This window comes from Salarias fasciatus, chromosome 15, assembly GCF_902148845.1.
Source record: "Salarias fasciatus chromosome 15, fSalaFa1.1, whole genome shotgun sequence".
NCBI lineage: Eukaryota > Metazoa > Chordata > Actinopteri > Blenniiformes > Blenniidae > Salarias > Salarias fasciatus.
The window spans coordinates 20525168-20552153 of record NC_043759.1 but is presented as its reverse complement, the minus strand read 5'-3'; the positions used below and the strand labels follow the sequence as shown (position 1 = coordinate 20552153).

The window sequence follows — 26986 nt, the reverse complement described above, 5'->3', positions numbered from 1 at the left end:
GTCCTGATTCAGCTTAATTGTGAATCCCACAGTGTGCGTGTAATTAAGGATAAGCTCTACACTGGCAGTAAATGGGTAAACTAAGCGTTGCGTAATGGGCCGGCAGCTTAGGGAAGTCGCACTCCTCAATCGTCATCTAGTAAATTACCAGTCACACGGCCGACCCGCTGGTGATTGATTTATTTGGAGGAGGAGGAGGCACAAATTAGTGCTCTGTTCACAGACATGTCAGATTTATCAAGGTTTTTTTTCTTTTTTTTTTTTTTAAGACCAGTGATGATATTTTCCATTCCTCCCTGAGTGCTTTTCTTCATCCGAAGTGGGCTGGACTGGTCACACTGAGGACAGATGACATTAGTTGGACAAGAAGACCTTTGGACTTCAAAATCATATCTTAAAAAAAAAAGAAAAAAAAAATCAATGATGAACTGAAGTCAGATTTAATCCGGGGCACACTCACTGCAGCCGTGAATAAAATTTCATTAAAATGTTAATATGCAGGAACTGCGGCAATCGGAATACATCACTTGCCAATCATTTTGTTAAGCTAGTGTTCAAGAAGGAATTGCTTAGCGGAAGAATAACATTTAATTAACAGTTAATGAAAATATAAGATGTGTTTGACTTTTGTGGTGAACTCTAAGCTCTTTATAGAATTTTTTTTTTTTCAAATCACTTATCTATGCGGTTAATTAAAGGTGAAATAGAGTTATAGGAAACACAAATGCCGGTTGATTCGGGAATTCCACAAGGAGACCTGTGAGAGGAAAAATAATCATTTTTCCATTTGACTTTTTCCTCACTGTTAATGTAAATCCATAACTGAACTGTGGCATAAACATCCACTGGGGTTCAAACATGCTTCACATTTATGCTTGCGATATTCTTGGCAATGAATGTTATACCCCCGTTTTAAGTACTGCCACATTTATGAGGAACATGCATTTGGGTGATGAGCAATGTGGAATAAGTGGTGCCTAGAAAATTCCCAAAGCTTCTTGTCAATGCCAAACACGTTTTCTTTGCTGTTGACTCTCATTTGGCATTATTTAGTAGACTGGATGATTGAAGTCAGACAGATTCGCAATTTAATAACTTTCTACACTTAGCTCCTACAGGGCTGTGCAGCTCATCCCACAAATGCATAATGCTTTCAATGGCAGCGCCTTTAAAAAATGTAATAATTAGGCTTTCCAGTATTATAGGACTGCAAACAGCATTGGTACAACACAGAAATATTCCACTAAAGACCAATTTCTTCACTCTGTGCAGAGTTTTGTTGGGCACGCCCTTTCTCAACATAGACTGAACAAAATATCCCGTCACAAGAGTAAATTCAACTGTGTTTGGATATATACAGCACAAGCATAAGAGATTTCATAAGGAGTTTTGCTTAAATTCTGTGATGCACAGTGTGGTCAGTGTAATGCAATTAGTTCACAAACTCTAAACCTGGGAGTCTGTAAAGCACATTCCCCATATTACCCATGTCATAATAAAACTCTGCAAAGATTTAATGCTCAATCAGCTGCGGTGGAAGATATGTTCATTTTGTTCCATCACTACAAGTAGCTACCACTGCATGAATATAGCACATATTTTATTGAAAACTAAGTATTCAAATGCCCTCCTATCACTGGTATTTTATCAAACATAATTATTACTAAGTTATTAACAGACTTCCTTTTTCTCAGTTTTATCTAATATTTATTAAAATAAACCCATTTGAACTGTTTGAATTGCTCACAGCTCATGGAGAAATGAAAGCCTGGTTGCACATAAGCTCTCAATTAGAGAATATTGTTTGAGTTAGCTTTAAAAGTGTGGAATTACATTCAACATTTACTCACAGAATATTCCAGTTCAACAACTTAGAGGCGTTTCCATGTAGCGTTTGCATGTTTCCCCATGGATGTGTATGGTCTTTACTTCCCCCTGCAGTTCAGGAACATGTGTTTCAGCTTTATTGGTTTCTTTGTTTAAGTATAAAGTATTTGTAGGTACTTTAAAGTGCAGTATTTTGCTGGATCGGTGGTTTTCAAAGTTTGTGAAAGACCTTGAGCCACTTTGCAGCCTTCAACTTTCACATCTGATGCTAAGGCTTCTTTTAGTTGCCTGCCAGTCCTGCTAATGTTTATCATATTATAAAATATTGTGTTTAATGGCTGTTTGGATGAACTAACAATGAAGAGCAACAAAAAGCATTCTGCTAGTTACAGTATTTATGGTTTGAAGTTTGAAGTATCTGATTATATCTAAATGAATTTCAAATAATCTGTGCCTTTAATTCCATCATTGCTGCACCCTCCAGAGACTTCAGTTTGGAAACTAGATATAACCGTTTGATTTCAAATGGTAAAACTGGTAATTGCCCGTCACATGTACAGCACACTATTAACTTCTGCTGTAGTTCAGTAATCTTAATGTGCTTCACACTGTCACATTCACCCACTCACACAGCGATGGCTGCCATGTAAGGTGCTTAACCTCTGCTGCAGGGGCGGGCTACTAATTCTCCCAGGAGAAGGCCAAATAAAAATAAAACTATACTATTGTGGCTATGTCGTTAGTTCAGTTAGGTTTTGCTCAGTAAGAATTATCTTTTGATAAAAATATTTTTTTACTCAATTTTTATGAATTACTCTTGCTATATGACACTTTTTTGAAATGATATTTTTCAAGCCAATTAAAACCATATTTTATTTATTTGATTGGGGATTTCTCAGTGACACCCTGAGGGCCAGTCCAACAGCTCTAAAGGGCCACATATGGCTCCCTGCGCCTTATGTTGCTCAGGTCTGCCCCACTAAGATGCAGCCATTTGGTTCAGTGCCTTGCTCAAGGACACCTCTGGCATAAAGACTCATGCAATTGGAAGAAAAGCAGATCATTTGCTGAATCGGTCACCTGCTTTTCATGATATTTAAAGAGATTAATGAAGGCCAACAGGAAGAGTTTTCCTGGCATCAGTCTTGAGTTTTACACGCGCTAGTTTTGCGTACAGGTGTTTCCTCGCTGCGTCCCGTTCACATCACTCCAACAAAGTTAAGGGGGGGGTGGATCAGATCATGCTGCCCCCCACCCCACCCCCCTCGCCCCCCCACCCGCTCGCAGTTGCGCGTGGATACCTCTTTAAAAGGCTCACCATGTTGCTATCACATGCTCCAGCACAAAAGTAGGATGAGGATGTTCTGGTTTTGTGTTGTTATGTAAAACATATTCCTTCCTCGTAGCGTAAAGGATCGCTTTGGACGGGGATTTCTCTGACTTTTTTTTTTTTTTTTTTTGGCGTGACAGCCGGGGGGGGGGGGCTCGGTGGGGGCTGAGCCCAGCCCACCCAGCCTGTCAGCGCTGCGGCCGCTCGCTCCGTCCTGTTGTGCTGCTAGTTGTTGTTCGGCGGCGACACACCGACTGGTGCGCAAACTGAAAGCTGCGCGTTCCGGAGCCGCGAGACGGGAGCGGATCTCTCAGAGCTCCGGCCGTGTCGGGGAGAGCGGATGGGATAGAAAGGAGGAGGAAGGAAATATATATTTAAAAAAAATAATAATAACAAAACAAGCCCGATCGCCTCGGAGGAAGGAGTGCTTCAGCTGCCTCTTCTTGCGAGTTGTTCGCTCTTTTCCTTCTCCTCCGATCTTTCTCTTTCTCTTTTTTTTTCTGAAAAAAGGCCCCCCCTCTTTTTCTTTTCTCGAGTGGAGTGGGGAAACATCGGGCCACGGTCGTGCCCGTTTCCTCCACTTGTGCTGCATCGCCTCGGCGGTCGGATGAGGCGGACTTGTCTCAACCGGGCGGCGTTCGGAAAATAAGGAGCCCCGACGGCGAGCGATAGACGAGGTGCCTGCTGCCACACGGAGCCCCTGCACGGTGAGCAGCCCTCTCCTCCTCCTCCTCCTCCTCCTCCTCCTTTCTTTCTGTCTTTCTGCTCGGTGGAGGCTGCCTGGCCAGGCTTTTGTGAAGCGGCTTGCTCGCGTCTGGAGGACGCTGCAGGGGCAGATAATGGCCATGATGATGGAGGAGATTCCCAGGGAGTGGTGCTCAGTCGGACTGGCCGTGCAGTGTGTGTGTGTCTGTGTGTGTGTGTGTGTGTGTTATCATGGCACCCCCACCCACTCCCCCCCCCCCCCCCCCCCCCCCCCCCCCGCCCCCCCCTACTTCCCACCACCAACAACACCAACAGCACCTTCAGCAGCAGCAGTGTAACCGCTGGATGACTCGGAAACAAGAACAAGGTCACTGATCGGCACTTTGGGGAGAAAATAGCTGGGAGGATGCGTCTCGCGCGCAGGTGTGTGTGTGTGTGTGTGTGTGTGTGTGTGTGTGTGTGTGTGTGTGTGTGTGTGTGTGTGTGTGTGTGATCGTGTGTTGGTTGCATGCGCGCGCCCCATGATGGGCGACAAACTTTATGATGCGCACTCCCGTGGCCTGGCCTTGAAGGGTGGGGGGGCTACCTGAGATGGACTGGAAAGAGAGAGAGAGAGAGAGAGGGAGGGAGAGAGAGCGAGAGAGGCTCTAACCATGAGGTCTGAGAGCCATTAGCTCTCATCGCAGTTCGCCAGTAAAGAGCCATGATCTCATGAAGGATGGTGCGATCGCACATCAGGCTCCCCGGGCTCTGCTTGTCAGTGAAGGATCTTCACCGCTTGATTTCCACCAAGAAAAGACCAGAGGAGCTTCAAGAATTAAAGTGTGCGTTCCATCACTTCTTTTTGTTTCAAATAGATTGACACTCATGAGTTTTATAGCAAATAAGTCAAGTGTAACTATTCCAACACTTCATTCAGCAGCTTATTAAACACCTTGGAGTTTGCTGAAGGATTTACTACTTGACTTTCTGTCATCGGCTGAAACATGACTGTTTTAGAAAAGCCACGTATAGACACGTGACCCGCAGGTCAAACCTGGCTTACAAAAGGGTTCAATCAATTGCGAATCCCTAATTTGCTTAAGTCTGAGAGCCACAGCTGAAGAGCAGATGGCAACAATGCTCAAACTGACAGATCGTTGATGCAGCAGTGAAAGAAAGCTGCTTCAGCTGCTCCGTGCAAAACACACATCAGGGAAACGGCTGCAGAAATTCTCCCATGTCTGAAAAAGAAAAAGAATTTATCAATTATGAATATTCTTAGAGTCTAGTTATATCAAAGAGAGAAGTTGTGGGAAGTGCTGGTGTTTCTCAATGATGTTACATTGAGTTTTACGCCCCATGCGGCCTCTTTATATGAACTTACTGTTAATTACACAGCCACACACAAGCCCTGTATTTTCTTTTTAAAGAAAGAAGCGGTTATATTAACTTGGCCATCGGTGGTAAAATGGAAAGATTTCCATGGGCAAAACGGCAGTGTAAAAGCTCTCCCATTAGACCTAGAGGTTCAGTTTGCAGACAGAGAGGTCTACTTAAACAGTCACGCAGAAGATCAAGGTCACAGACTGTGAGATGATTACTAAAGAAAGGAACGAAACAGACAAGGTTACACTGATGAGTTTTATATCGGGACTCAGATGTTCACTTCAACGAAACAACCTCCAAATTTTAAATAAAAAGTGACTCTCTGAAGGAACTGACTAAAGACTTCTCCGTCATGGCAAAAAATTCTGAACAGCAATGACTTTGCCCCAGTGTTGAGATCCTTTTTGCAGTTACTGTTAAAACTGATGCATGAAACCCCGCACACACACACACACACACACACACACACACACACACACACACACACACACGATAAATCCACAAACACACCTGGCGAAGTGTGTTGCAGTTATTTAGGTTGAGTGCAACAGGTCAGTACTGTGACTGAGCGTAAAGTGAACTTGCATGAGAATTATCTTGTAGCTTGCATGTGATCATCTATAGTAAATCTAATTTTCAAAAGATTAAGAGAAATATCTCTTTAAGAGGGACAAAACCAGTATCAGCTGGCCGTATTCCTGAGGCTCTCGCTGCATTAAAAAAACAGACATGATTGTGCTGTGGAAATTACCTCCTGGGCTCAGGAACACGTCTGAAAAACATCCTCTGTGAATGTGCTCCTTCAGTATATTCAGAGGAAATTATATATAAAAAGGATGCTGAAATACTGCAGGGCCCATTTCAGGATGAATGATGTGGAGTAGAAAAGTGTGCTGTTGTCCCATAAATCACAATCCTTTTTTTTTTTTTTTTTTTTTGGAAATGGACAATGCTGTGAAATCGAGGCTAAAGAAGAGAGCAACCCGCCAGCCTGTTGTCAGCGCGCAGTTCAAATGTCAGCTGCGGGGGGGATTTCCCCATTATCACCGCACAAATTTATTCAAAGATGACAGAGCAATATAAAGTGATACACACGTGCAGTCGTTTTGAGGAAGGCCCGAACAAGGTCTACAACACTATGAAAAAATAAACCCCACTGTAGCTGCACAGTGCAGCTTGAGTGTCAAACTCATTTTGGTTCAGGGGCCACATTCAGCCAAACCTGTTCTCGTGTGGCCAGAAAGATGACAGCATAATAACCCACCAATAATGAGAACTCCGAATGTTCCCCTTTGTTTCAGAGCAGAGAAGTGTGTGTGTGTTATTTGAAAAAGTCTACATTTAATTCAACAATCTTGATAACTTTTAGAAAAAAAAAAAAAAAAAAAACCTTCTCAATTTCAAAATTTCAAAAGCTCCAAGTTGTTTTTATTTATATCCTCCGAAGCATTCTTACAGGAAAACCACTTCCCGCCGCCATCACTCCCTCAATTAAAGAATAAAACGTTGGCTCAGTGTCAGAGGACGTTGTACTGACTTACAGAAGGGAGGAGTTTCTGCTCCGGCCGTTCATTTTTCTCATCGAGAGCAATCTTTAAAGTTTCTGTTTTGTCACAATCGTGTTTGGACGTCTTCTGTTTTCTGCCACGTCTAATTTATCGGGGCTGCCATGAAGCTGTCCTGCAGCTTTACTGATCTGCCAGGCCGCTCTGTCACTAGTTTATTGTTTGCTGAACATTAATCTTCCGGAGTTCCTTCAGCCGGCTCATTCTTCCAGCGCGTGGTACCCCTTCACCCACACTTTCTCTTTGATCCAACAGACCGCACCCTACCTCACTAAACCATCATAAATGTCATAAAATTTAATATAGAAGTCTTTTAATGACTCACACCTAGACCCGTCATTAAGTAGCCATGCAGGACTAATAACTCAGCCATAAAGGCAATCCGCAGCGAATTAGCAGTGGATTTCTGCCAACATACTAATCGAATGTCCAAATCATCAATGAAATACTGGAATCATGTTGGATCAGTGATTTATTCTGGATATTACACAGCCTGCGCTTCTTTTCATTATTTCAGCTCAGAACTATGAGTCATCATCACTTAGTTGGACTTAAAATACTCTGATCTTCATTTGATTTTCAGACAATTCCAACTTTAATATCAAATTATGGGTGTATTGGGACGATGTATCACTCCACTTAATTTACTGATTTGATCTTATGTTTGACACCGTTGATGTAAAAAAACCAGCAGCCAGCGATTCCCCTGTGTAATATTTGGATGAGCTGGTCATTAATGCAGTTAGCGTGAGCATGCACTGCACAGGACTGCAGTGGTCAGCACTTGTTTCGCAGTGAGATCGTCCCCCGGTTCGACGCCGGGTCGTGGAGTTTCCGTCGGCCTTTTTAAAAGTTGTGTCGCTCCCGTGAAAAAGTAAATATTCGACCCAAATAAATGCTAAAGAATCTTTTTTCTTTGATAACATATAATAAACCTGAAAATTACAATGGCCGCAGTTTCCTGCACCCACCTGGTGAGAATCAGATCAGGTCATTGCATAGGATAGATGCAAACAGCAGACATCTGCGGGTGAATTTCAGTGGTTTCATGATCCAACTTTAACCTCGAAGCAGTTCTTCACTTTCCTTTCAGTTTCCTTTTTGAAGTGACAAAGACGATATAGCTCTCTGAGATAAGGAGGAATATGTTTTGAGAAAACAACTCCTCCACACGGTGCCATATAACCACTAAAGGCCTTAAATTACCTTATTTCAGCTGTTTCTAATGAGCCCAAGAAGTTTGACGGTAATATTTCTATTGAGGTGACTCCTGAAAAATCAAGCTGGGAAGAAACTCAGATTATTGAAGATGGGTACACACTGTGTGAAGAAAAAAAAAAAAAAACAAACCCCACAGGACATGTTAGGAGTTTCTGGCTGACCTCGAACAGTTTGAAGTGCTGCTTTCAGTCGGCTCAACACGCTGAGCACCAAAGCGAGTAGGGCTACATGATTGAAGGCCAAGAACAACATTACTCCTGTCTCGCTCAAAGGAAGACACACAGAAGTTAAGACTTGTGTTTGAACAAGACGCATCACTGCCTTTCTGGGATAATATTCAATGAAGTGAAAAAATACTCTTTGGGAATACAGTACAGTGCATCTGCCTGTTTTTGAGGTGATGAAATTAAGCATTGAAAGGAAAGTGCGTTGCTTCCTACATTAAAACTCGGCGAATGCACCGTCGAGCCACGACAAAACTGGCTCGCTACTCGTTTTAACTTCAGGGAAACAAGACGTTGAGTCCGGCGAGCGTACGCTTTGTGGTATAGAAAATGAAAATAAAACAGTAATTCATCAAAATGTATAATAGTTTTACCGTGTCTTGACAAGAATACAGGGAAGAAGGGACGCCAGGGCAAGTTAAATTGTTACTCCAATCAATTTCTCCCCACTTCCCAACCTCCAACCACCTAGGTTCAGCTACTGCCTTCACCCCTCATCCATCAACTCTCTTTGCAAGACGCTTCCTTCTTAATTATGGAGCGAGTATCCCTTAAACATAAAGCTGACTGGGGAAACTTTTCAAAGATAACAGCAGAGCAGGAATTTGTACTTAGCTGGGCATAAGATGTCTCACAAGAGGTGCCCTATATTCCATCCATCCATCTTTCATAGTGCTTTATCCAGCTCGGAGCTGCAGGGGGCTGGAGCTGATCAGGCAGAGGTAGGGTACACACACTCCCTCAGACGGGGAGAAGTTACAGGCACCAGTTCATCTCAAAGCATGGAGGGAACCACAGTGTCGGGAGAACATGCAAACTCCACGCAGAAAACCTCGTGATTTGATATTATTCGGGAAAGTCTTTGTCCTCCTCCCTCTTCGGCTGTAATGCCAGTCTGTGTTGTACACATTACCTGATGTTCCCTGAGAATGGATCTACGTGCACAGCCTAATATCCCAGACCCAGTTTAAGTTTAATATTATATGAGTGTGATAGTCAAATACATTGCGTGCCGACGTGTTTACACTGGCTGTCATTTGCTCAGCTCAGTACAGGGTGCCTTCTGATGAGAACCAAGATTACTGTCATGGTTGCTTGGTTTCATTGGGAGCGGGTTGTTTGTGTTCATTTACTGTCTCCGTCCTGAAGAAACCCTTTACCCACGCGCAAGGTTGAATTAATCACATCTGCTGGATGATTTTATACCCCATTAATATTGCTCTTTGTACATTTTTCTGCCTTCACGGCGTCGTCGTCGGTTTCTGACCTTGTGAATACCGCGGCCCTATACCGAGAGGCGCCGTCCTTTCATTGTACGCGCTTAATTTCATAATTAACCTTTTACTATGAAAGCCCTGCCCCGGCGGTTGAATTCATTTTCACAGCTCCGCCGATCTCCGTGAACCTCAGCGGCTCAGGCGACAGCAAACCTGCTGTCAGTTTGGAATTTTCTTTATCTGTGGAAGTTGAATAAAGACAACAACCGTGTGTTCTTTTGGAGGAGATCTGCGCCCGAACGTGGAGGCAGGGGTTTGATTTGCCAGGGTGTGTCACTTTCTGTGGCTCCATCTTTGCCTTTCTGTGGAAATAAAGCGCTCGCCACCCACTCCACTTCTGTGTATTCTCTCCGTGCAGAGATGTTGCATGGTTGGCTCTATAATTGGACTCTCCGTCTGCAGCTTGAAGCCCACCGATGTACTGCAAGTTGTGCTTCTGACTCCGTTCAGTGAATCCTACTCTGAGTTACATGGCAAACTTGTTTATTAGGTGCATTTGGAGGCAGGTCTTCTCTAATATGTGCATCTACTTTTAGATACAGCAGAAGCAGCTTCTGGTGGCGAAGCTCAGAATGTCTTTATTAGCCTATCTGACGGGCAGAGAGCATGTTAAATGGATCAGTGAAAGCGCAAACGAAAACTGACTTTGAAGTGATGCTCCTTGCGAAATCTGCCTTTTCAGCATGAAACTGCACTTACGTGCAACTCCACTTGACTTTATGTGTGGCTGTAAAAAGCTGCACTATGTTTCAGAACAAAGACTCCACAACTTATTCCCATAGTAACGATGTGATCTATTGATTTATGAACCTCTGATTCAGGGACATGTTACTTTAACTGAATCAAAAGTTTCTTCAGTTCATTATTCCACATTAGTGTCTGTACTGTTGGACATGATTAACTGAAGGCTTGAGCTGCTTTATGTATTCGAAAATACAAAATTCAAGTTGCCTTTGTAATTTGCAAAGAAATAGAATGACAAGTTTATTAATACTTCACAGCTAATTTGGAAAGTTTTAAACCAAAAGCTTAATATAGATGATTTTTTTTTTTTTTTTCATTTGGTTGCTCATGTTTACAGTCCTAACAGTATATTTTAATCAATTTTTCTGGCCTAAACCTACTAAATGTTCTTTCAGCTCCCTGCTGGTGTTCAACAGGTCCCTAAAGTGTGGGTGAGAGTCTTACAATACGCCAGGGTTCAGCCATGCCTGGCGCTGGAAAATAGGCAACTTGCATTTCATTAATTGTTAATATATAATTATTACTCACTAAAGCTTTTTGATATATCAAAAAGCTCAAATCATTAGTTGGTCTGAAGTGGTGCCCATGTAGATCAAATTGACTCTACACACTTATTGAGCTGGCACACAGTGTTGGCATCCGATCTTCAGTCAGCCGTTCCAGTGTGAATGTAATTCCTGCGGACATGGATGTTAAGGACACGCTGAGCTTCACCGCGTCCAGCAGTGGACTTGCATAGGATGGAAAGTCTCCTGTCACTTTATTTTTTGCTGTTAAAAAAAAAAAAAAAATCCTAATTAATAGACTGCGCTGCACTTGAAGGGTGTAAAGCTGCCTTCGCACCGAACGCGGCACATTCCCGCAGGGCTGTGTGGAGGTGTGGGCGTGTCACTACATGGGCCCATTTGTGTTGCATCACGTTGTGGACTTTTAACTCTTATAAAGCCACAGGCTTGTGGTGGTGCACTAAAAGTCTGTCGGCCAAGCGAACCACAGGAAGATGAAGGAAAACAGCTTGAATGTCCTCCTACCCTAACAGACTTCCTCAAGCCTTTGAACAAACGTGGCTTTTATAACGTGTTTAAAGCGTTGTTCACGCCGAAGTGTGTGCAGATAAAACCGAACACTTCACTATACTTGCAGTCTATGCTTGCCAGGCTGCTCTTATGATGGTTGCTAATTCAGTGAAATTCGATGTGGGGGGGTCAGGGGCTTTTTCCTGAGGGCCGACAGAGGTGTGGGCAGCTGCAGGAAATATTGAGGGATCGGGGGACAGGATATCGTTTCCCAGCATACCTTTTGAGAAATCACAATAAAGGACAGAAAGAAAAACTACCGTTAACTGTATTAAAACACATGTATTGCCAATTAATACAATAAAGTAACCTATAGGTTTCAAACACTGCAGACTTTTAATGAAGTCTATCATTCCAGATGGTCTAGAAATATTAATTTATAAAAAAAAAAAATATGGCCCAATAGCTGTCATGGCACTAGGATTTAAAATGCTGCACAGCATTAAGAGTGAACATAAAAATAAATATTACACTGCATAGTGTTTGATAAATCTGGTAGCGACTGGTCAGTTCAGGATCATGTGTTTTAGGCCCCATTTACACGACAACGTTTCAAGTGAAAACACTGTTTGTGTTTTTGTTTCAGAAAAATTCCTCGTTGACGCAGCAACGTTCTGAAAATAATGGCGGTTTATACTGTGAAAATGGTGTAATTTTAATGTTGGGTTTGGGTGTTTTATTGTTTATTTTAGTTATGAAGACACATACTATAAGTATTAACAATGGGTTTGTCCATCAGCACTGATTATTAGAAGAAGCACCGTCTCTTTCCCGTCGTTTTTCTTCCTCTCGCGGTGTGGAAAGGCTTGGTCTGTAACTGGCGTCTCTGAGTGTTTGAAGTGTTAACTGCGCTCACCTCATGCAGCATGTGTGTAATTTAGCTCTTTCAGCCTCCCTGACTTTCGTCACCTTTTCTTGTCGTTAAATCGCTGCAGTGTTTGGATTAAGCAGCAGCCTGACTGCTTTTATTGATAGCAAGGTGTGATTCTTTCAGATTACACCGCGCTCGACAACGGGGGGAAGAAAGCCTTTTAAACCATCCGAGTCTGAGTGAAAGAAGAAAACACCGGTTGATGCTCTTTACGGGGCAGATGCATTTTGATATTTTGTGATTTTTAAGTGGGCAAATATATTATTGTCAGCTTCAAAAAATTGTTTTTTTCTTTCTCTTATTTTTACAGAGCAGTTGTGTAATGTGTCTGGGTTATCCAGGCCTACAGCTTATGTTCTAGCAGTCACAATAATGATTTAAAAAAAAAAACATTTTTAAAAAGAGCACAGAAGTTGCAAATATTAGAGTAAGGTGATTTATTTTTTATTCTACACAGCAATTTCAGTTTTGTCAAAATTAGCAGAGCATTGGGAAGATATCCACTTGAAACCTTTATAAAACGAGAATAAAGCAGAGTCTGGTGGTCACAATCAGAAGAAGCAACAAAAAAGCAAACAAGGAAAAAAACGCAGCAATAAAAGGTTTGAGTACTTTGAAAAAGAATCTTTGGAGGAGGATGTTTTTCACCAGAGTAACAAAAAGACTACCAAGTTGTTGCCATTTCCACTGTTCATTTCTTAATCATGCGCCTGTAATAAGTGAGGCGTATTAGACAGCAGTGAAAGATTTTGTGCTCAGACTTGATGTTTTCGAAGCAGAAAAATGGGCAAACGTAAGAACAAGAGTTTGAATAGTGTGAGATTGGATTGCAGTGGTCAGTATCTAGCTACATTAAGCAGGTTGTGGCTGATCGGTGTATCTTACAGCTGTAGCAGTAGTGTAAAGGCACGAGTCGTCCATCAACAGCCATCCATCTCCTTGTTTCCTGCTTAGTCCATCTGGCGTTGTGGTGACAAAGAAGCCCAAACATCTTTGTCTCCTGAAGCTTCCTCTAGTTCTTCTGGGGGACCCCAAACCTCAGCCAAGCCAGAAATGTAATCTCCTCAGGGAGTCGGGGGTCGACTCAGGGCCTCCTTCGAATTGGACACGCCTGGGGACCAGGTTGATTCTTAACCAGATGAACGTGATGAACAATGTGAAGCTGCTCAACTGGTGGAAACAAGTCTTATATAAGTGAAATATATTAACCAATTTTCACATACTGTCCACGCCATCCGCCAGACTTGGTGAACTTGGTTAAATGGGGAATGTCTGAGCGGCATATCTGTCCTGGAGCACATGGTGTCGACATGGTGTTTGACGATCAGCCATCATGTGAACGTCTTTCAGCAGCCTGGCGGTTGGCTGGTCACGACAAATGACAGGGTGAGGCAGTCTGTGGGGGGTGGAGGAGGTGGAGGGGGTGGAGGGGGGGGGGCAGCAGTACATCCATCGCTCATGATGTGGATTTTAATACGGTGGCATCCTGCAAAAAAAAAAATAAAAAATAAAAATATTGAGTTTCTTATCGCGCGATAAACAGTTGTTTGTCCGTCATTGGAAGGCGGGGGTGTCAAGCGAGGCTGGTCCGTGTGGCAATTGGTTCAGATTAAGTTTCAGCAAATCGGTGGAAAGCCCAACCAGGAAGAGCTCGCGCACACACACACACACACACACACACACACACACACACACACACACACACACACACACACACACACACACACACGCATCTCGCAAGGCAGCGCCACCGACCGTCCTCTCTCCACTCCTCCCCAGCTCTCCCAGTTGCGGAGCTCTGCCATCGCACCAGTCCGGCTCCTTCCTCCTCCTTCCCCCGCAGATTCGCTCGACGGCTGCCGGCTGGCACGGGAGGAAGCGTGGCGGCGAGCCGTAAGTCACCGCCTCGGTCTCTCTCTCTCTCTCTCCCTCTCTGTGTGTGTGTTTTCGTGGCTATTTCGCCCTGGATGTTTGAAGTTGTTCCGATTGCCCAGCCGCCCAGAGAGCAGCGCAGAACCCAATTTTTCGCTTCGTGCTCCAGAAGCGACAGCCGGGGCTGCCGCTCGGTGCCGCGGCCGTAGTGAGGAATCCGCTCGCTAAATGTGACCGGGAGAGGGTGACTGCCCTTTATTTTTTGCTCGCCGTGTGTTTGTATTCGGGCAGCAAGCCCCCCTTCGCTCCCCTTCCCCTCCTCTCCAGCCCGTATTTAGACCCCGGCTGGCTACTTCAGATGGGCAGCAGCCTCGCCGAGCCGTACTGTATCTCACCGTATATTTCCCCCCCCACCCTCCCTTATTTACGCACGTAAATAGAAATGTGTGCAATTTTCGCGTCGAGCAAATAAAAAAAAGAAAGAAAAAAAAACCTTTCCTCCGACACCTCGGCCGATGGGTGTCGGAGATCCAGCTGAAGGCTGCGGAGGAAAACACCAACAGTGACCTAATGTTTCACATTCTTCCAGTCTTCTATCTGCTCCTGGTGATAAACCTCCGACACGGCAGCGCCTCCTCCTCGCATGTATGTGTCCTCCTGGAAATCTGCTACTAGATCCTCCCGGACGGGGCTACCTCCGCCCAGACGGTTATTTATTCCCCATGTTGGTCTACCTGAAAGTTGGAGAAGGGAAGGAACAGAGGATGAGGAGTAATTACAGGTGTATGATCAATCTGGTGTCACCTTCTATAAACAAGCATCTGCAGCCTCGACTAACAAAATACCCACCAGTCTCTTCAAGTATGGGTTTTCAGTGGCTGTGAAAACATTTGGCCTCCTAAATCAACCTGAATTTTCAAATAGAGTTTTGTTGTAATCTTTCCTGACATTATAAAAAACATTTTATGAGCTGGTCATTTGGCGAAAGCTTCCTCGCAGACAGTCCAGCTCAGAAGAGAGAGAAAAGCCTTCGGACTAGGGCTGCTACCAAAACGATCCTTGATAGGGATGTGCTTTTTATTTTTCTGACTGAAGTATTAGTATTTCTACTTTCTTGGTCCCGAAACGGTTTGGTTTTTGGTTCATTCTGAAAATAGTGACATTTTAAAGTTTATCGGCTGCAGTTGTTGAGCCTATTCTTTGCTTGTTCCAGGAAAATGTATTTATTTGCATGAGATTGTGTTGATGCCTATTGGATAATGGATGTGTCCAGATCATCCACACATTTACAGTAATTCTATCCATTAGTGTCCATTTTTTATGTGTAGTTTCACAATTAAATATCATATTATATTGCTGTATTTCAATAGTATTTGGCAATTCATAATACAATACATTCCTTTAGTGTTAAAGTTTCACTTTATAATATAGTGCTATTTCACCACAGATATAAAGCAAATCTATGTGTACTTGAATGACAGAAACATTTTACACAACTCCACTGAGTGTTTATGTCTTCTTCATTCCTGTTCCTTGTTTTTTTTATTACCCATTGCTTATAGTTGTGTGTTTTCTAGCCTTGTGTATCGTGTCCTTACTTATCTTTGGTCCATGTGTAGCACAACCTGCTGCTCTTGAGCAATGCATTGTGGAAATGACAATAAGCTGCAGCAGAAGCGGCTGCATAATCAGTACTTTGTCAAATTATTGAATATACGTGATTCATCTCAACATTTGGTGGGAGGATCAACTTGATTTTCCCAGAAAATGCCAAAAAGAAATAAAAAACTTTTACTTTCATTACATAATCATTTATCAGTTCACCTTTATCAATCTTGAGGAGTGTGATCTGGATTATATCACCTCACATTTCAGTACACAATAAATGAATCAATTTTCACATCTTGTTTATTTTTCTCTCAACTTTGTCTATTTAAAGCATGAAATACACTCGGAGTGCCTCTGAATTACGGTCAGAGTTGCTTGGCAACGTCCGGCTAAACAGGATGTGGTTTACAAGGCTTGGCCAGAAGTTAATATAATCCCGACAAGGTTTAAATCTAGTAAAGGAAAAATATTCCCCGGTTGCTTGTCTTGTCTCGGGAGGAGGACGGCAGCAAGGCGAGCTGCTACACGGCATTAGTGAAGCTGTCCGTCCGGTAGAGGCGAGGCTGCTTTATCCCTCGTGCGTACTCGGCCGCAGACGGCTGTTCTCTTTCCCCTTTAGCCACGGGCTTGACGTCTCTCTTCGCTCCCTCGCTCTTACCTCGTCCACACCTTTGTAATTCCTCTCTGATGTCCTTTGCAGGCGTCCGTATTTACCGTGGCCATTGTTCCTCATTCAGGTGCTCATTTGTTTGGGAGTTTTGTGGCTCATTCATATGCAGAATACATGTAATCCTGTTAATATCAATGGCATCCAGGTATTCCTAGTTAAGTTTGCAAAGTTAGAACCCCTCCCAGGCTGCCTGTAAATACTTTAAGATTTCACAATCAGTGTTTTTGGGGGCCTTTTGCATGTTCTCCCCTTGTGTAATTTTTTTATGTGCAGTTTTTCTCCCACAGTCCTGAAAAGCACACGTTTCAGGGCCATAGTGGACCGTGTCTTGTCTGTGGGTTTGATTGCGAGCTATTATGATGGACCTCTCTGCTCGCTCTGTGTGGAGAAAGAAACGTTTTAAAATGTTGCACTCTGGAAGACGCTTTCATAACGGGCTGTTTTCAGATTCTTGCAGTCGTGTAACCGAACAGCCAAAGCACAGCCATTCTCGCTTGAAAAATGCTGCGTGAACAGTCAGGTTATTTCTTGACTCAGTTTTCATTAATGTCATGATCTCCTTCACTTTTGTATGGAGGGCTTCATCCAAACATGTCGATGGCTTGACCCTCCACTTTGTCATCACGCTGTACTTTTTGCTTGCTTTCTGGCCCTTGATTTGTGTATAGAAGGATTTTTTTTGTGTGTGCTATAACTAACTGTGGTATTTGTGGCATTTGGTGTTTTGACTGCTGGGTTGTGTTAAACCCTCGGCCTGTGAACATAGTTGTTGCTAGAGACTTGTATGTAAAGAGGATTCCAGTTGCTGAATCATCGTTTTAAACCATGTCGTACCTGCCGTTTGACAGGCTTCTCCTTCACGGCTCTTGAGAAATCATGCCATCTCCCTTTTTCACAAAACAGAAACGATCCTGCTGCTTCTTGTTTGATGCTCGAGGAGGAGCGATGATCTGTTTTCTGACCAATTAGAGACGGAGTGCAGGGTCATTGATCTTCCTGTAAATGTGAAATTACTTCCTGCGGATCACAGAGCCTAACTCTGTTTAAAGAACTGAATAGCCATTTGGCCTCAAGATCAGATGATATCTTACAGGTTGTTCCTTCCACTGTTCCTGTACCTGCACTTCCCAGCAGTGACCTCGGCCGCTGGTGGAAAATTGCTAAAAAGAAAAAAAAAACACTGGTGATATTTTTAAATTGGGGCAGAAAACTGAAATATGGCATTTGATCCAGGTAATCAGGATCATTTATCTGGTAAATTGTGATAAAATATAAATTGCTTTTCAGGCATTCAGGCTAAGCATGAAGTGGAAGCAGCTTTTTGATTTTCAGCTTTGAAGTGTGACATTCAGGTATTGAATCTCGGTCTCAGGCAGCGAGGCTGCGGCGATAAACTCCTCTCATCTGGACCGAGGCTCCGTTTTGCACCACAGCGTTTCAAGGGAAACCACAGAGTTTTCTCGTTTTCGTTTCAGAAAATTTTCACGTTAGCGTGGCAAGATTTTTAAAAATGATGTCTGTCTAGACGGCAACAGCAGAAACACTGAAAACAATGTAGGGAAGATGTAGGATGGACATTCCTACGGACACGACGAAGTTGGATTGCTCTTACGGTGACTCCCAACTCTAAAAATACCAAAGTCCAGGAGATTATGGCCTGGGAGTCATGACACTCTGGAGGCCGCCATTGTTGTTGTTGTCCATCTAGTACATGCTTTGAGAATTCCTTTCAAACACAAGTTGAGTTGTTTTTGGCTTCCTTTAACCCTGCAGCTAAAACCCGGATAGGCTTTTGCCAGGACCGCTCACGTGCCGCAGTCTTAACCCGCCTCCGAGCTGTCAAACTGGGGCCAACGAAATCCAACATGTTTGGAAGAAAAAAAAAACCCCGTCAGGCTTGGACTGTTAATGGGCGTTCGCTCGGGTTGAAGTCTCCAGCATCGCATGAGGAATCTGCATCAGCTGCAGCACCTCTCCGGCGCTTCCCGCCGCTCGTACTCGTCTGAACAGCTGCCCCGACCTGCTCCGGCTCCGCCGGAAAGCACACTGGGAGAGACGCTCGCCGCTCACTCACGACCGGAGGAACGAGTGTTTTTGGGTCTCGTGATGAAGTGATGGCATTATTCTCATCTGCAGCTCAACTCCAAATCACAAAGCTGACGTCTCTCCACAGTTTAACATGAAGAGAACAAGCTCTAAATACGCATGTCACTTGTCTTTATGGGGGAGGATTTTTTTGTTATCCGATTAAAGCTAATTATGGAAAGCAATGGTGTAGGACAAGGAGCTTTTGTAAGTAGGAAAGAAACTAATTTGATTTACAAATGGAAAGTTAAGTGATGGAACATTTGCGATTGGATCTGCTCTAGGTAGTATTTTTCTTTAAAGGATTGCGGTGCTGATAGTAGTCTTTAAAAGTTCGACCCTCTTATTATACAGTAAAGATTTATGACCTCCAGGGTGCACAGATATGCTGCTTTATCTCATCCCAGAGAAAAGCCACGGTGCATGAGCGTTATTGATAAGAAAGAAAGGGTAGCTGAACATATACAGTATCTGAGTCATTCTTCAGATGTTTATGTTGCAGCTTCGCAATGAGCTCTGGGAGCATTTTCACAAATACTCTCAAGCTGACTGTTTGTTGCTAATTGAGTTAAATTACTAGATGATTTCACAGTGAGCTCGGGGAATCCTCGTGCCGTTTATCCTGCGGTGGATGTAAAGATACAGTTTCTCCATCTAATGTGAATATTTAGACGAGTAATGTGAAGCCATTAAATTAGAGCGATTATAAATGTCACCGGGTTTAAACACACATTCAGCTGGTGTGCCTCTCTGCGGTGTTTTCCTCAGCCGCGCTCATTGTTGTAAAGATTTTTTTTGACATTTTGCTTTCAGATGAAACATTTCAGACTAAACAATCAGCCTTAACAAGCTGTTACTTGCATGCTGTGTGCACACTAGGTGATAAGGCAACGAGCGCCGTGAGTGAATGACAGAGTGCATCGGTTTCTCCAGCGCAACATAAAAACACACACACACACACACACACACATCACCATCATAATGAGAGAATCCCAAACAGGCGCATAATAGCTGGAGCTCACCAGATGATCAAATAAATGAAGTCTGATGATCACAAAAGCATTCATCCGGATTCATTCATCACCGAGCATCTTTATGCATGGAATCAGATGTTGCTGTGTTTATATCCAAGCTGAAGGCTTTATGAAAGATAGTCGATGTCTTTGTGAGGCTCAAATCTCTTTGGCTCCTGCTTTTCTTTCTTGGTGCCTCGCTGCCTCACAAAAGCCCCTTTTACCTTTGTCTCGTGTTTGGTCATGTCAATAAAATGCTTTGATATAATGTTATCAGTCGCCACGCAGTCTGTGATGCACCTCAGACTGTTCTCAGAATCCTTCCACTGAACACCAGTCCTGTTCTAAACGCATGTTTTCTATGTGCAAAGAGATGAAGAACAGATTTCGAAAGATGTTGAACCCTTTAAGCTCACATGCTTGTGAGAAACTATGCATGGATGGATGGAAGCTTGTAAGCAGATAGGAATAAGGCCAAACTTTAGGTTTTGACCACTTTGTGTGTCTTGTGTCTCCAGGCCCGGTGGAGAAGCATGTGATGACTCACGCAAGGCAGAAAAGTTCCCTCAGGCAGAGCCACAGCGCTGCCGAGTGGTGGGACGGCGGTCATCTGTGGCCACATGGCGGCGCTATGGGGAGCGCCTGGCCTGAGCGCACCCTACGGTTCGGCCGGACAAAGAAGATAAGCGAGATCATCACGCAAGGGAAACACATGGCCAAAAGGATGAATGACAAGCGAGAGAAGGCGGAGAGATCGGAACAGAACAGAAAGCTGGACCGGCGGCGCGAGAAGAAGCGCGACCGGAAGCTGTATCCTCTGCGAGCAAGGCCAGGGAGTTCTGAAGGGGAGGGGCTCAGCTGCCACGTCCTCCTGACGCGACTGGAGGAGAGCATCCGAGAAAAAGAAGGCGCTAAAGAACGGGAAGGAAAGGACGGTCCCAGGCAGCTATCTCTCAAATCCAAATCCAAAAAAAGAAAAAACAGCGGAAGAAAAGAAGCAAAGTCCTTACCAAAAAGCAAATTAAAATCATGCAGCCCGAGTTACGCGGAGTGTGTCACCTCGGGAGTCCTGCAACCACGTAAGCGCAGGCTTGCCTCTCTGAACGCCGAGGCGGTGAACAGCCTACTGCTAGAAAGAGCTACTGACCCCCAGCCGGCAGCCAAACAGGCCAAGAGGCAGGACGAACACACAGCCGGAGGAGCTTTCCAGACCGCAGACCCAGCTAGGAACGGTGTGACTGGAGGTCTGAAGGCTTCACGGGGGAGCGTCGCTAAATCCTCCGCGTCCGACAAACCTGAACTGTGCCAAAGCTCCAAGTCGGTTAAGAAGGCCAAAGCCAGGCGAAGAGAGAAGCTGTGGATGAGTCAGGAGTCTCTGGATGCTCCCGCTCCGAGGCGACTGGCTGGACTGAACGCCGCCGCGCTGCTGAAGCTGACCAGTTCCTCTGCTACCAGTAAGCAGAGAGTAAAGACCGCGCCCACGGCGACCGTAACGTCCGACGGTAAGGCCCCTGCGGCGCTCTCCGGCCCAAAGCAGCACTCCAGGGCCAAACTTCAACACAAGGAACACGCACAGAAGCAGAAGGGGAAGCAGGTTCCTCCGATGCACAGCGGCTGCACATCCTGCAAGAAGAAGGCGGACTTTGAGCCCAAGGTGGAGTGGGAGGGGAGCAGCTGCACTCACCGACTGACCAAACCAGGCTACCAGTCACGCAGCATGCTCCCATACCCACTGAAACAGGTGAAGGAGGAGCAGCTGGAGACCGAACTGAGTCCATACTACTGCTGTCCTCCCGAGGGTTCCGTGGAATACTGCCACCGGCTGGCCTTCTTTCTAGGCCAGCAGCCCTATGGGGAGTCAGACGATCAGCCGCTTAACTCTGCTATGACCCCCGTGAAGCGCGAGTGCCTAGTAACCTCCCCGTCCCTGACGCATTCCCACCCGCACACCGCCCTCGCCCTCAGCCCGCACCCCTGCCTCTGCACCGCCGAGCACTGCTTCTCCAGCTACTACGTCCACATCGCCCACCCGACACACACTGGAACGACGTCGGCCGCCCTCACGCCCCGACCCCTGAACTATGCCCCCTCCAATTTGTGCCCCAGTCGCATGACTGGCTCCAAGCTGCTGGGGCGTCAGGTGCCCCACCCCTCGGGCCTGGCCCATCCGGCCTACTGCAACTCCATGACCTCGCCCTGCTACGGCGAGGCCTGCGGGATCGGCGGCTACAGCTACAGAGCCATGGCTCCCGTCACCAGCAGGGCTTGTTCTTTCAGCACAGGATGCACTGGATGCACGCACAACATCAAAACAGGTGAGCAGAAGCGCCGAGTCAACACAAAGTAGCAGTTTTTGGTTGCATTTTAATAGATTATTTCTCTCACGTTAACCAGTTGTCAATATCTTTATATCCGCATGAATTGAGTCATCTTGATAAACGCGTCTATAGTTTTCTTCCCGGTTCATTTCGTACGGAACTGAAGCAGGCGTTGCTATGAGATTATGTGCCTCAAGCCAGTTGAAAGACCCAGCATGTGTGAACATTTCCTTCTTTTATGGTGTCCCTTTTTTTTTGTTGGCATGAGCTTTGAAAGTGCCTATAGCTTCAGGCGTGGACTGCGATGTGTCTTGATAAGGCGCTCCAGCCCTGTTGTAATGTTTTCCATAACAAGTGCGTGTGTATGTAGTTGAACCGATGAAGAAGATAAAAGAATCAGACTTACGGAGGAACCATGCAATTTGCTCATTGAGCTACTTTTGCCAAACAGTGGAGATTGTCTTGCTTCTTCTCAGCGCGTACCTTCGTCCTTTACTTTTCCAGAGAGCTACTCCTCCCCTCAGGGCGATCACAGCACCTCCCTCCTAGTGCCCCCCTCCATCCCCATCTCCAGCTGCCCCCTGTCCACCGTGCCCACCTCCACCCAGACCAAGCCCCACCTGCTGACCCCCTTGTCTGCGCGGGAGCAGCCGGCCCAGGCCAGATTAAAGCTCGGCAAGGAATGCCCGCCGAGCACCAAGCCCTCCAACGGCTCCCTGTCCACGGGCCGCACGCAGTCGCCAGCCAAGCAGCCGTCACCAGTGCCAAGCCTCAGCAGCACCAAACAGAAGAGAGTCAGCCGCCGGCGCGCCACCAACGGCTGGCGTCCGGTCGGAATGCCCACCGAGAGGGAGGTCTTCATCGCGGTAGGTTATTTGTGGGTACATCTTGAGTCGAGTGAGGATAAGCAAGTGATGAGAGAGATTCTCGTCGGTTTTTTTTCCTCCTCTGAAAATGTATTATTCTCTTGTATTTTCCTGCCTAATAACACCCTGCCAGTGCAGACCTCGGCATCAACACAGCTGCCCGGCAGAAGCGTAGAAGGCTCGGCTCTTGAGGGAAAAGATAATTGTGTTTTGACCACACAGCGTTGTGCGACAGATTCCTTTTTGTCTTTATAACGAGAATTATATCTGTCCCTAATAGTGTTTGCTCGCATGTGTGCATTTGTGTCTCAGGGAGAGGATGAGACGGCCCTGCGGCAGTGTTACGAAGGAGTGGAGAGAGACGGCGAAGTGATTCGTGTCCGAGACACCGTGCTGCTAAGATCGGGCCCCAGGAAGAAATCCCTCCCATACGTTGCCAAGATATCAGCACTGTGGGAAGACCCCAAAACAGGTAGGCAACAGATTGAGTGGTATGTGGACACATGGTTCTTATTGTTTACCTGTGTGTGTGTGTGTGTGTGTGTGTGTGTGTGTGTGTGTGTGTCAATGTGCTTCCTCAGGAGAGCTGATGATGAGCCTTTTCTGGTACTACCGACCCGAGCACACCCAGGGAGGCCGAGATCCCAGCGCACACTGTGAGGTGAGCTTCCATGAACTGGAGCAAAGACTTTCAATTTTCCTCATGGGAAACTGCAGAGTATTAACTCCTTTAACAAACACTAGTTGACTCACAAACAAAGCTGGCATGGTGTACACCAGGATCTTAAAAAATGGAAACACTAACCATGGATTTACCACAAGCTGCTTTCTTTTATTGCATCGTTTTGACTAGATGCAATGTGTGCAACATTGAAGCTGTCGAGGCTGGTGTCAAATGACAGAATGCTGCTGCGTTCTTTAAAGAGAGAGTTTCCAGAAGCCGATAATGACGAAGAAAAGAGACCTGCAGGGGCTTGGAGCCGAAACACCTTCATTCAGACTCAGAATGCATAAATCATCATTGTACCTCAGAAAAAAATGACTCCAAACTATGAATTATTTAAAAGACGCTTTAGTGAGGTTGCACAACATGAAGAAATTCTAGGTCTCCTTTGTCAGATAATGAGATCTATTATCACATACATAAATTATTTAAGTAGTCAGTCTTGCATGGGGGCCTAAAGATATAATGACACAGGAATTCATTAGATAACTAATTGCATGTAGTGAAAAGATGTGGTCTAAATATCTACTTCACTCATGAAAAATTATATATTTCTGCCCATTTTAATCAGTCTTGATTATCTAATTAACAGCCATTTTAATCAGACGGGCACTTGAGCGTCATAGTTTGACCTTCATAGTTGCATTTTTCAATGCCGGGAAAAAAAGAATCCAAATCCTCATGGATGAAATATTTTTGGAGAAGGCGCTGTTCTGTGCACAAACATGTCTCCTGTCTGACTGTTACTGCAGACATCATTATCTTTCCCTCCGCAGCCCTGAAACTGTTGATAGTCGGTTTCGTTTTCAGTGTAACCACAACGCCAAAAAAAAAAAAAAGCCGCGGCATCAACCTGACCGCACTCGGGAAACCGTCCCCGTTTGCTTCTGATGGACACGCCTGGCGTGTGCTGATCGGATATATATTTTTTTTCTATGTGTGTTTGGTGGCCCATCCGCTGCGATCCACCTGCGCTCGTCCACCACAGTAGGAAACAGATCGACTTAAGTTGCGATGAATGTGACACTCTCCACCCACTGTCGGTTTCAGAATGAGATTTTCGCCTCTCGGCATCAAGATGAAAATAGCGTGGCCTGCATAGAAGACAGATGCTATGTTCTCCCACTCGCCCAGTACTGTAGGTAAGTGTACGCACTTAAACACACACACACACACACGCACAAACACACACCGCTTAACAATTTGAGACGTCTAATTCTAATTCTTCCCTAGATATTGTGCCTTGATGAAGCGGCGTGCCGAGGGCGCCCCGCCTGGCAGTGCCAGCGTGGTGCCCTGCCGCTCGGACTTCGCCCCCCCTTCCCACCGCTGCGTGCCCACGGACGTCGACCCCGAGCTGGTGTACCTCTGCCGGCACGTCTACGACTTCCGCTACGGACGCATCTTGAAGAACCTGCAGTAGAGGGCGGGGGAGCGGCCGCGCCTATGGATTAGTCGTCACGGAGCCGAGGATTCCGGACACCCCCTGTCTTTTCTGCTGGGAGGGGATTAGGTAGTGAAGCACAGATCCCTTTAGTCGACTCCAGAAGGGTTAGAATGTGATGTTCGCATCCATCTCAGCCACAGCACCAATATGAAAAAAAACAAAAACAAAACACAAAAAAATCCTTTTTAGCATCTCCCGATTCTTCAGCTTCCAGCACTTTCCGAGGTTTCATGGAAGTATACGTTCCCTCCGAATTCATCCCTTCGCCGAGCACCAGGCTGGGTTCCGTGTTTCCCTCCGAGCATCTCGGTTCCACAATCACGTTTGTTCCATTCGTACGCCGGCGGCTCGGGGATGGTCCGACACCGAGGTGCTTCTGGGGGGAACACACGCCCGCCCCGTCGGCCGGGGCGAAGGAGCGGCTAATGGAGAGCGTCGTCTCATTCCTCCTGATTTTCGAGGTTCGTCTCGGCTGTGTGTCCGCGTGTGTCTCCCGTGCGAGAGCGAGTTCAGAGCGAGTGTTGTCAGCGGGGATAAATGGATAAATGTGAGCATATGCGCGCTTTTTCTCTCTTTTTTTTTAAAGCAGGCTTTCAGGCAATCAAACTAAACAAGCAGCTTTAGAGGAAGAGGAGCTCTCGCTCTCTTTCCGTCCCGTCTCTTGACAGAAACCTTCTCATCTGGAGCCGTGCTCTGCGCGAAGTCAAACATCATACCTGGGTGGGGGGGGGTTCATGACACAGATCTGTCCTTACCAAACTCTACAGCAGGGTTTCTTTTAACTTCATGTCAAGACATTAAAATGGCCCGTGATGGGTTTTAGCAGTGGAAGCACAGGCGACACAAAGTAAACCGAACCTTCAAATCAGCTCAGCCAACAGCTCTTGCTTGAAAAGCCTTGACTAGAGAGGCTCTGCTTAGGGTAGAGATGCTCTTTCCTCACCTTTTTACTGCTCCCCGTGATTTGCCTTATGACTTGCAGTGAGAGCTTCGTGGAGTTCGGGCAGAATGGGCGTACCTGTAGTCCCCAAAAGTCCAATTTCCTTTGCATTTCGGTGTTGTAGGAAGTTGCAAATGGTGATTTTTTATTTTTATTTTTAACTGTATTTGCAACTATTCGAGTATTGATTCTTAAACGCAAAAGTCAATTTTTCACAGAGAAACATATTAGGAGATACTTTTAATGGGGATCTTGTAAGTTGGTGAGTCTTTCTCTGCCTGAACGCTCTTCACGGCATCGTTCTGATGTTGCCGATGGAGCTCCTCGCCTTGAAAATGTAACCCGTACACCCAGACCCACGCTTCCTTGCGCCTCCCTCCCCTCGCTACAGCTCCCAGCCCCCCGCCAAGATAAACCAAAGGATGTCACACAAGCCAGAACTCCCTCCCTCCCTGCCGCTCCCCTCTTCCTCCCTCGCCTCGTCAGCACTTCTGTCCTTGTTATATTGCACTAATCCATTCCTTAATTACGACAAATGTGTTCAACGTTTATTTTTTTTATTTCCAGCTACTAATAGCCTACCGGGGTGGGTGGGGGTGGGGGTGGGGGTTGGGGCTTACTGTACATCATTTATATGTGTGTTTTGTACCTTTAGAAGGAAAGAGTAAGGATGTCATGGCTGCTTTAGTCAGTGCAAACTGTATATTTCTCTTATTTCACCAGTAGAGGAGTCGGCCGGCGTGCTCGTTCTGTTAATTTATGCTCAACCTGTTGAATCCCATGGAATATACACAGTATATATACATGTATACATAGATATATATCACTGGAGACATTCCATATGATTTTCAATCAGCTCTGACGTATAATATACAGTAATATGTATGTATTCACGCTGTTAATGTGATTAGATTTCAGAGAGGCGTCTGGACGGAGGCCTGATTCGCTCTGTGGACAAACGTAGCACCATGTTAGATAAGATTTAGGAATCAGGGGTGAGTGGTGGGAGGGAGGGGGGGGGGGGTGCGTTTGATACTTTAAACCGAGCCGTGGGTTTTTTTTTTTTTTTTTTCTAAGCCACGCTCTTCCATTTGCCTTCTAACCTGCAAGTGTTTTTCACTGTCACTCAGAAAACGAGTAGTGTCAGAGTGAGCGTACCTTTAAAGACACCCGAGAGTTCCCCGATCGCTTTCCTACGCAGCAGACGCCCGTTTTTTTTTGTTTTTTTTTTTTTC

The 26986-nt window shown here is 45.4% G+C and overlaps 1 protein-coding gene across 3 annotated transcripts; it reads left to right on the top strand.

Moving 5' to 3' along the window:
- Positions 1-3326: 3326 nt before the first annotated feature.
- LOC115401408 (bromo adjacent homology domain-containing 1 protein) lies at positions 3327-26764 on the top strand. 3 transcript variants are annotated; one of them, XM_030109572.1, is made up of 8 exons: positions 3327-3864; positions 13988-14101; positions 19975-21771; positions 22279-22640; positions 22953-23112; positions 23222-23301; positions 24415-24506; positions 24598-26764. In XM_030109572.1, exons 3-8 carry the CDS (start codon positions 19995-19997, stop codon positions 24785-24787), a joined length of 2661 nt encoding a protein of 886 aa, XP_029965432.1. In that variant the 5' UTR covers positions 3327-3864; positions 13988-14101; positions 19975-19994; the 3' UTR covers positions 24788-26764. The 3 variants fall into 3 exon arrangements, with proteins under 3 accessions (XP_029965432.1, XP_029965433.1, XP_029965434.1); XM_030109573.1 differs by lacking the exon at positions 13988-14101; XM_030109574.1 differs by lacking the exon at positions 3327-3864 and having other exon boundaries at positions 13835-14101.
- The last annotated feature ends 222 nt before the right edge of the window (positions 26765-26986 follow it).